This window comes from Carica papaya, chromosome 7 (genome assembly GCF_054855325.1).
Source record: "Carica papaya isolate Zhongbai chromosome 7, ASM5485532v1, whole genome shotgun sequence".
Classification (NCBI taxonomy): Eukaryota; Viridiplantae; Streptophyta; class Magnoliopsida; order Brassicales; family Caricaceae; genus Carica; species Carica papaya.
Genome location: NC_142315.1, coordinates 25,241,776 through 25,252,500, shown reverse-complemented (window position 1 = coordinate 25,252,500; position 10,725 = coordinate 25,241,776). Strand labels below are relative to the sequence as shown.

Sequence of the window (10,725 nt, the reverse complement as noted above, 5' to 3'; positions counted from 1 at the left end):
TTATGATTAACATCCCTTACACAATAACCAAAACGTATTAAATGTACGAAAAAATAAGCTAACTAAAGTAAATACTATAAATGAATACTATAAGGAAAATTATAAAATCTTTTAGGCATCTACTCGTCGTCTTCCTGCGGAACGGTCTCGGCAACCAAGTCCTCCTGATCTGAAATGGTTAAGTAAGAAATGAGCTACACTATCCCTGTAAAGATGTCACACTATCTCACTGTCACAGAAGTAAAGGTTGGTAGAAAATAAAAACGACCAATGGAGCATAATTTATAACAATTTCATTTATCCATAATAAAACCCTTTTACTGTCCACTTACCTCGGTGAGATTCATGAAAACAACTTATGAAAACAATAACATTATAATATTATAAAATCATACGCACTCTGTAACATAACACATGTCATACTTTTAATATTTCAATCATCAAGCAACAAATTTCCTCTTTTACCAGCCTACCAGTATCCATGGGGATCCATATGAATTCCCGTCATACGTGAACCATTCATGTTAACAACTTAATTCTAGGGTCGTTCCCATACCCCATCCTGTATGGGCGCCAAAATAATAAACCTCAATACCCTGTCCTGTATGAGGGTGAAGTGGGTCGTCCCCATACCCCGTCCGGTATGAGCGTCAAAACATTTAAAGTCTCGATACCCCGTCCGGTATGAGAGACAACATTCCCGGTAGGGTCCCCTATGGACCCGGTCCGTCCACCATCTCCCAGGATGTCTAGTGAGGCTGTTAACCTATCCATTTATCAACTGAATCCCATTCTTATTTGTTCTTAGTCTCAATTACCCAATCAAACATGAATACGTAAACCAGTAACGAACACCAAACCAGGCAAACATAACATCGAGTTCACAATAATCAAACCATAATAAATTAAACAGTGAATCATGCATACGAAGTCACAAAATAAACAAATCAGATACTACATTGCATTTAGACTGTAAAATAAATCAAACAGGAACTGACCGAAAAACATATCAGATTCGGGCTCCATTAGCAACCTTAATTAATTATACATATCCATGAATTCATAAAATACCGTTTTATCATTTATTAGACTTTAATACCGTGATAGGAAATAGGGCGAGAGATCCTTACTTGATTCAAAGTCTAAAATCGGTTTTTTTCACTGTGCCTACGGGCAGTCCCTAGATTCCCTGAATTTTTTTACGAGAACTGAAACACACTTCCAATACCTGCACATATCCCCAAAAAACTCCAAATCAGACCCAGGGCCTCCTCAGCCAATTTTGAAATTCCGGCATGGCGGCTCCGCCGTGCTCTGGCGTCGGCAATCTGCCTCGGATTGGCCGTTTTTGGCCGAATTCAGCCAAATTTGCATTGGTTCCTGTGATAAAACACATGTAAGGCCCTCGATGGGCCGAAAAAACTCAAAAAATGAGACTTACCAGCAGCGGAGCTCTCGGGTGCGGCGGCTCCTCTGGCACGAGTCACGATTTGGCGTTTTGCTCCGGTCAACCTGTAGAGGAAATGATGATGGTCACAGTAGTGTAAAAATTATATCGAACGGGAATCGGGAAGTGCCTCATCGGAGGCAAAAATTGAGAAAACCTGCGGCGACACCGCTGGGCTTCGGCAACATTTTTCGGCCAATTGGCTGGTGGTTTGGCTCCGATTTGACCACAGGGGGGTTCAGCATCGAAATCCGAGCCAAGGGGAGATATTTTACCTCGTTTGGCGGCCGGAAAGTGCTCAGGTGCGGCGGCAGGTGGCAGCAGTCGGTTCCTCCGGTGGCTGGGCTGTCTTCTCCGGTGAGGGCTCTGGCGGCTAGGGTTTGGGGTTGGGTATGGATGAGATTATTTATAACCTTCCCCTTTTAATCCGAGCCGTCCGATTGTGATTAAATTAGAAATGAATCTGGACCGTCCATCGCGATGCAATCTGGGCTGTCCGTGCGTGATTCAATATGGGCTGTCCGCACACGTGCAATTTGGGCCGTCCGTGCGTGCAGGAATGGATCTCAGCCGTCCGATCTTGCGCACGCAGATCGCCCATGTGGCCCGTTCCACGTGGCCTTCCCGCGTCAGCGCCTCTGCCACGCGGCGTGTCCTGGTTGGCCGGAGCCGCTGACCGGGCTGCTGACGTGGCTGTTGACGTGGCACAATTTTTCTAAATTGCGTTTTGACCCCCGGTTTCTGATTTTCTTTTCAAAAACACCCCCATAATATGAATTTTCACCATTTTTTCTCAAAATTATTTTCAATTAAACCCCAAAAATAATTTTACTCATTTTTATCATTATTATTATTTTTATTTCCATTAAATTAAATTAAACTAAATTAAAATAATTATATTATTACTTAAATAAATAAATAAAAGAAAAATTAAAATAAAATAAAATAATAATAATAAAATAATTAGGGTGTTACAGAGTGGGCAATCAATTTATGTATAACCTAATAGAAGTTCATTCTTATACAGTATATAGGTTACAACATTAACAATGTAACGACCCCGAAAATTTAAATGAGATATATGTATTAAAAATGTCAAATGCGGAAACGTAATAAAAATTTTGATTAACATCCCTTACACAATAACCAAAACGTACTCAAAACATGAAATAACAAACTAACTAAAAGAGATACTCGAGATATGAACTATAAATATAACTATGAAGTCTTTAGGCGTCCCCTTTGTCGTCTTCCTGCGGAACGGGCTCGGGAACAATGTCTTCCTGATCTGAAATGGTTAAATAAGGAATGAGCTACACCAGCCCAGTAAAGACATCACACTATCTCACCGCTACGGAAATAAAGATGGGTAGAAAACAAAAATGACCAATTGAGCATAATTTATAACAAATTCGTTTATTAATATAAAAACCTTTACTGTCCACTTACCTCAGTGAGATCCATGAAAACAACATATGAAAATAATAACCTTATAATATCATGAAATCATATACACTTTATAACATAACACATATCATACCTTTACATTTCAATCATCAGAAAATAGATTTCCTCTTTTACCAGCCTACTAGTATCCCTGGGGATTCATAGAGGGTCCCCGCTACACGTGAACCATTAACATTTACAACCTGATTCCAGAGCCGTCCCCATACCCCGTCCGGTATGGGCGCCAAAACCATGAACCTCAATACCTCGTTCGATATGAGGGTGAAACGGGCCGTCCCCATACCCCGTCCGGTATGGGCGCCAAAACACATAAGATCTCCATACCCCGTCCGGTATGAGAGACCACGTTCCCGGTAGGGTTCCCTACAGACCTGGTCCATCCACCATCTCCCAGGATATCTAGTTAGGCTGTCCACATTATCCATTTATCAATTCACATAACCTTTTTGCCATTTTTCTTGGTTTCAATCATCCAAACACACATAACATGTAAACCAGTAATGGACACCAAACAAGACAACACAGTATCGGGTTAAGCATAATACCAACTATAATAAAAGAAACCATGATTCATGCATACGAGACCATAATATAATTACATCAAACATCTTGCTGCATTTAATACTGAAAATTAAATCAAACAATAACAGACTAACCCAGTATCAGACTCGGGCTCCATTGACAACCTTAATCAATTATACATCTATAAAGTCACACAATACAGTTTAATTATTTATTTAGCTTTAATATCGTGATAGGAAACAGGGTGAGGGGTCCTTACCTGTTTCGGGGTCTGAATTCGACTCTACAGTGCGCCTACAGGTTGTCCCTAATTTTTCCTAATTTTTTTTCCAGAAAACTGAAACGCATTACTGGTACCTGCACGTGTCCCAAAAAATTCCAAATTAGACCTAGGGCCCCTTTCGGCCAATATTGCAATTCCGGCACGGCGGCTCCGCCGTGCTCCGGCGATTCGCCTCGGGTTGGTCGTTTTCGGCCGAATTCGGCCATGCTTGCATCGGTCCCTGCGATAAAACAACCCTAGGGCCCTCGGTGGGCCGAAAAATCGAAACTCATTGGAGGCAGTGCTCTCGGGTGCGGTGGCTCCTCCGGTGTGAGTCGCGTTTTGATATTTGGCTCTGATCAACCTGTAGAGAAAAGAACGATGATCACGGTGGTATAAAATTTGCATCAAATGGATGCCGGGAAGGGCCTCATCGGAGGCAAAAATCGAGGAGGGGCGCGGCGGCGCCGCTGGGTTTCGGCGATACACTGGCGGCTAGGGTTTTTTGGTCAGGTGTGGGTGGGGTTATTTATACCCTTTTCCTTTTAATCTCAGCCGTTCATCAAGATTAAATATGAACTGTTCGATCGCGATTTAATTAGGATTAAATCTGGGTCGTCCATGCCTGATTGAATCTGGGTCATCCGTGCGCGTGAATCTGGGTCGTCCGTGCGCACATTTGATATGGGACATCCGTGTGCGCGGGAACGGATCTGGGCCGTCCGATCGCGCGCACGCGGATCGCCCACGTGGCCCGTCCCCTGGTCAGCGTTTCCTTGCCACGCGGGGCATCCTGGTTGGCTGGGGCTGCTGACCGGGCCGCTGACATGGCTGCTAACGTGGCACAACTTTTTAAAATTGCATTTTGACCCCTGGTTTCTGATTTTCTTTTCAAAAACACCCCCAGAATCCAAATTTTCACCCCTTTTTCCCAAAATCAATTTCAATTAAATCCAAATAATATTTTTACCCAATTTTATCATTATTATTATTATTATTTTCATAAAATTATGCTAAATTAAATCAAATTAAATTAATTACAAAATAAAAAAATTAAAAAAAATAATAATAACACTTGGGGTGTTACAAACTATAAGCTAATCATGACATAAAATTTTGTTAAAAAAATATTGGATTAGTAATTGAATCACTACATAGATGCAAATTATATAGCCTCCTTAGTTGGTACATGGCCTACTATGAGTTATTTTTCTTTCTTAAAGACAATATTGTGATTAGATGAGTAAGAAAAAAAAGGTGGTTGCTAGATCAAGTGCACAAGCATAGTTTAGGATGGTTGTACATGGAGCGCGTTAGGCCCTTGTTACTTTTTTAAGGACACTCCTTATACTCAAATAGAACTATCATTTCTTATAAATCATTTTACATCTCAATTGAGTTCATAGATATGTAAATGATTATAATTTAAAAGTAACAAACAAAAGTTTCTTTATTATTTATATTTTGATACCTAGGAATAAGATTATTTTTTTACCCTTTTTGTGTATCTACTTTTTTCCTTATGATTTTTTCTTTAGTTTAACTGTCAAATACTTTCATAATAGTTTTCATGTATTGAAATTAGGTCTTTCATTAATTTGATTAATAATAAGTCATCCATATTGAGACTAGAAGATTACTTTGTAAAAAAGTTCAAATTATAAACCTAACTTGCAAGTTGATGATTATTCGTTCGTAAATTGATTAATTAGAGACCGATCAATATTTAATTCAATAGTTGATTTCTTACTTTGTACAACATTGTAAGTTCGAATCAAAATTTATTTAAATGTATTTTTATTTGAAAGTTCTTTTTATTATATTATGATTGATGTTAATGTATCACTTATTAATAAATGTATAAATTTTTACTAAAAGAATGATTAATCTAAGTTCTTTATAGATAATGTTCATCCTTTGTATTCATTTTATAAGTTTTAATTTTATTGATAAACATTATATGAGAGAATGAAAGAAATAATCAATCTTAAAGATATTTTGTATTTGTTAACTGAAGCATATAATATATTTTATTATGTCTAACAACTTAATTAGTAACCCAAAATTGTGAATCAAACATGTGTTTATCAGATTTTATGTCGAAATTTTATATACATATTTTTTAATTTGTGCTTTTATTTGTTCTTTAGGCAATGATTCGAACTATCAAAACTGACCCTTATGGATTCTTGCTTTACATCTAATATTCCATCTCTTCACAAAAAATTAGAATTAAGAATCATAATGAAAATAATCTAATTTATTTCATAAACAAATAATAATTATTTATTTTTATTTCAATTCTTATAAAATATTTAAAATGTATCAGTCAAATTTAATCTCGTGTGAATAATAACTTTCCTTTAATAACAGTATCGGAAGGGGCAAGCATTCCAATTATTGGGGAAAAAAAATTCAAAAAGAAAATGATAATGAGCCCAGAAAGACCTCTTTGTTATCTCGTAAACCACAAACTTGCCATTGATGTTTCTATAAAACCCACCATTAACCAAATCATATTTGCAACATAAACGAGCTGTAACACTAATCATCGTCTTCAGCCTCTACCTATCACAATAATGGAGGTGAAGTACTACTTTTCTCGTTTGCCCAAAACCCTGCAACACCTTTTTTCTTGTTCCTGTCACAGACTAGGCTGCTTAAGCAGCTCCATCTACTGTCGAATGGCCTGTTGGTTTCGGGTTCTGCTGTGTCGGGTCAACTCATTTCAGGTCGAACTTGTTTATTTCGTGTCTGTTTCGTTTCTGGGTTTCGGGTTTCTCAAGGCTTTGAAGCCGAAAACTTACCCATCTTTTAAGCCTAGAGATTTAGACTTTTTCTTCACCTCTGTTTCTGCAACTACTGTTTCTAGTATGTCTACAGTGGAAATGGAGGTTTTCTCCAACTCCCAACTTATAGTTTTGACCGTCTTGATGTTCATTGGAGGCGAGGTGTTCACTTCCATGGCCGGTCTGTTCCTCAGCCGGTTTAGGGCAAAGATGCTTCCCAATGTTGAAGAGAAGGTAGCTTCGGTTCTTAGCAGCCGAAGTTCCTCAACTAATAATGATATAGAGTTAGGTGAGGTTTCAGTAACAGTAACAGCAAGAGGAACCAATAACTCTGTTTCTGCAAATCCAGAATCAGAGAATATGTCTTTTCCTTGCCGAAAAAACATGTGGTCATCAGATGTTAGAGATCCCAACTTGGTTTACAATTCCAAAAAGCTGCTATCATACGTAGTGTTGGGATATTTAATGGTGGTTCAAACCGCCGGTACAGCTCTGGTTTATGTTTACATGGCGGTTGTGTCAAGTGCAAGAGACGTTCTGAGAAACAAGAATCTAAACCTACTCACATTCTCCGCCTTCACGACGGTCTCCACGTTCGTCAACTGCGGATTCATCCCAACGAACGAAAACATGATGGTTTTCAGCAAGAACTCCGGTCTGCTCCTCATACTCATCCCCCAAGCTCTGGTAGGCAACACTCTGTTCCCTCCATGCCTTCGGGTTTTCACATGGTTGGTCGGAAAATTGGCCGTGAAGTCGCCGAAAAGTCGTTATTACGTCGATTTCTTGCTGGAGAACACGAAAGAAATCGGGTACTTGCATTTGTTTCCGAGCCGGCAGTCGTGGTTTCTGGTAGAAACTATGGTGGGGTTAGTGGTGATTCAATGGGCAATGTTGGTGGTAATGGAGTGGAGCTCTGCAGCTTTCGGTGGTTTAAATTCTTATCAGAAGATTATCGGCGGGATTTTTCAGAGCGTAAATTCGAGACATTCCGGAGAAACCATTATGGATATCTCTGTAATCTCTCCCGCTATTCTGGTTTTGTTCGTCGTGACAATGTAAGTATTTCTCTCCCTCTGCTTCTCCCTTCTCTCTTTTTTTTTTTCTTTTATATCTCAATATAAAATATTAAATTACAAAAAAGTCCTTAATTTTTTAACTAATTTATAATTTGATTAACTAATTTTTTTAAACAATATAATTTATTTTTTTCTATTTGCAAATATAAATTTATTTAATGGGTACCCCTTTCATATTGTTGATACCAACCGAACTTTAATAATTTTTTAATAAATAATTTAATTATATATACTAGATGTTTAATTAACACGTAAGTAAATGCTTAAAGTAGTTAAAAAGCAAAAAAGAAGAAGTGTGAAAATAACTTGAACTAGAAATTCGTCACTTTTTTACATCCATGATGATGGTGATAATAATAATAATAAATTCTAAACGGTAAATCCATCGTGTTAAATGACTGATATTAATTATTTAATTTATAGATTACGCCATGATTATCCTCCAAATCACCATAAAAATATAATTTAAATAGTCAAAGGAAATTTCCAAGTAGTCACATATAACGTATACATATACATATACATATAATTATTTCTAATAATTTTGATTTTATAATAATAATACTGCAGGTATCTTCCTCCGTATTTCTCATTTTTTCCAGTAAAGAAGGAGGAAGAAAAGAATCAAGAAAAAAGAAGAAAAAGAAAAGGCAAGATTGTGAAGAATCTGATTTTCTCACAGCTTTCTTATCTCGTCATCTTCATCATCCTCATCTGTATTACGGAACGAGAGAAGATTAAAAAAGATCCTTTAAACTTTAACGTCTTCAACATTACACTTGAAGTTATCAGGTAAATATTTATCCATATTCTTATATACATATATAATTTACTTACATCTCATACTTACTAACGTCCATATATACGTGTATTTATGTACTATACGTACATTTCTTAAGTGCTAAACGGAATTTATCTTTAATATTAGATGAAAAATAATATGTATGTATGTATATACATATATATACGTGCTACTTTAGTGTTAGGGCATAATTACTAAAATTAAATTTGGACGTAAACAATTATTGCATGGCAAATTTGTAGACATCATGAGCACTGATATTGAATATTATAACCTCTGACAAATAATACGAGTAATTAATTGAAATTAAATTATTTGATTTCTAATCAAAAGAAAAGACATGACACGTGGCAAAAGAATAGATCATTAATCAATGAAAAATTATTCTAATATTATTTTTAAAAAAATTACTATATTTTTATTATTTATTAAAGATAAGTTTAAACGTGATTAATTAACCATGCTAATTCATAATTATAACAAATAACTTTCACCACCTTCTCAATAATGCAATCTGATTTTAAATTCAAGTATCCAGAAATTTTAGTATAATATTTTTTTATGCATTAAAGTTTTACATAATTAAAAAATATAGAATTTATATATATAATATATATATTAATATTTATTTGAGATAGTACTAAAAGCATCGTACTACATAGAACATATGTATGTATATATTTTTTAGACGAGTAGCTTTCCGAGGCATATCAGGTGTAGTTTACAAGATTATGTTGTCTTTAAAATATACTATTTAAATATCATCCAATAAATAATATATATATATATATATATACACATTGAAGTAAATAAATACAGAGATTTACATTAGACTTTAATAAATTAAATTTGCATATAATTGAAAATTTTACCATTACAAGAAGTATTCAAGGATTTATATTGATTTAAATATTAATTAATTTTTTAATCAAAATCTAATAAAAAATATTTTTTTATTATATTTGCAGCGCTTATGGAAACGTAGGATTCACGGCAGGTTACAGTTGCAAACGGCGGTTAAATCCAGACGGTTATTGCGAGGATAAATGGTATGGATTTGCCGGAAGATGGAGTGATGACGGAAAGATAATTTTAATATTGGTCATGATTTTCGGAAGGCTTAAGAAATTCAATATGAATGGAGGCAAAGCTTGGAGGAATCTCTCTTAATCTCAATTAATTAAACTAATCTTCGCATTATGTGGCCTAATTTTTTCTTTTCTTTTTTTTTTTTAAGATAATGTTAATTATTTCTCCATTTTATAACAAAACAAATGTAAATACTCATAAATTTTCCTACCCAAAATGGAGAAAATTTTAATTCCATATTTATCTTCCTCTTTTTATTGGAAAAGAGAGAGTTGTCATTTAATGATTTGTAAAAAAATAAATAAATTATATAACAATGACATATAAATTTGAGTAATATAATATTTTTATTATGGTTCGAACTTAAATTTTATCTTAAATGTTATTTAAAAAATAAAAGTCATGTATATAAATATATACTCTATTGTAATATTTTAGCTATGAACATGAGGGATATTATAGAGCTTGTTGAATTATAAAATTTTATTTTCAAACCATACCAAAATTTAATGTAATTTAAAATACATTTAAATAATAATATTAGTCAATGATAAATCAAATTTATTTTTAAATTTTAAATACATTTTAATATTGTTTAATTTAAAACAAAATTGTAAATGATTATATTAATATATCATCGTGAGAAAAACCGATCTCGACACTATCTAAAACCCTAAACCCCACGCATATTTGCGCCTCTCCCTATTTCCTACAAGCTTATTTGTCGAGAATTCTCTTTAATCTATCATTCCTCTGTAATTCGATCTCAGGCTTAGTTTCTCTGATCTAACTTGAGGTACTGATCACCACCCAAGTTTTATATCGAATGATCACATGGACTACCCACTTTATTTTCTTGATCGATGAACTTTGGTGAATTTATTGCGTTGATTTATGATACAAGCAATGCGTGTAGAGTATAAGTTTTTATACGCGATATTAATCAAATGCACGGAGAGAAATACCAAGATGATTTTTTAATTGACAAGTATTAATAGATGTTATGCGTGTCTTTGTGATTAGTCATATTGAATTTGATCCGTCAGTGAAGTATTGTTGTTGGCTGAATAACCCTGTGATTTCTCATATTTTGAGTTCTGATATCGAAAAATATAAATTAAGACACAACATTTTCTGCTGGCTCATATTGGATTTGATTCATCAATGGAGTATTTTTCTGTTGGTTGCATATTCTTTAGTTTTTTCTTCCATTTTGATTGTGAAATCACGAGAACAGATTCAAGCTTCATAGGATTCTAGTAATTCTT

General features: G+C 34.9%; 1 protein-coding gene across 1 annotated transcript; it reads left to right on the top strand.

Annotated features, from left to right (window-relative positions):
* Positions 1 to 6,119: 6,119 nt before the first annotated feature.
* On the top strand, positions 6,120 to 9,799 carry LOC110809819 (cation transporter HKT1;3-like). Its single transcript, XM_088208228.1, has 3 exons — positions 6,120 to 7,545; positions 8,137 to 8,358; positions 9,337 to 9,799. The coding sequence occupies exons 1-3, from the start codon at positions 6,278 to 6,280 to the stop codon at positions 9,536 to 9,538; spliced, it is 1,692 nt and encodes a 563-aa protein (XP_088064354.1). The 5' UTR covers positions 6,120 to 6,277; the 3' UTR covers positions 9,539 to 9,799.
* The last annotated feature ends 926 nt before the right edge of the window (positions 9,800 to 10,725 follow it).

Excerpts from the sequence above, each read along its gene's own strand:
- LOC110809819 (XM_088208228.1), top strand. The coding sequence starts at position 6,278 with ATGGAGGTGAAGTACTACTTTTCTCGTTTGCCCAAAACCCTGCAACAC. Across the intron at positions 7,546-8,136 it reads GTTTTGTTCGTCGTGACAAT|GTATCTTCCTCCGTATTTCT; the intron begins GTAAGTATTTCT and ends ATAATACTGCAG. Across the intron at positions 8,359-9,336 it reads ATTACACTTGAAGTTATCAG|CGCTTATGGAAACGTAGGAT; the intron begins GTAAATATTTAT and ends TTATATTTGCAG.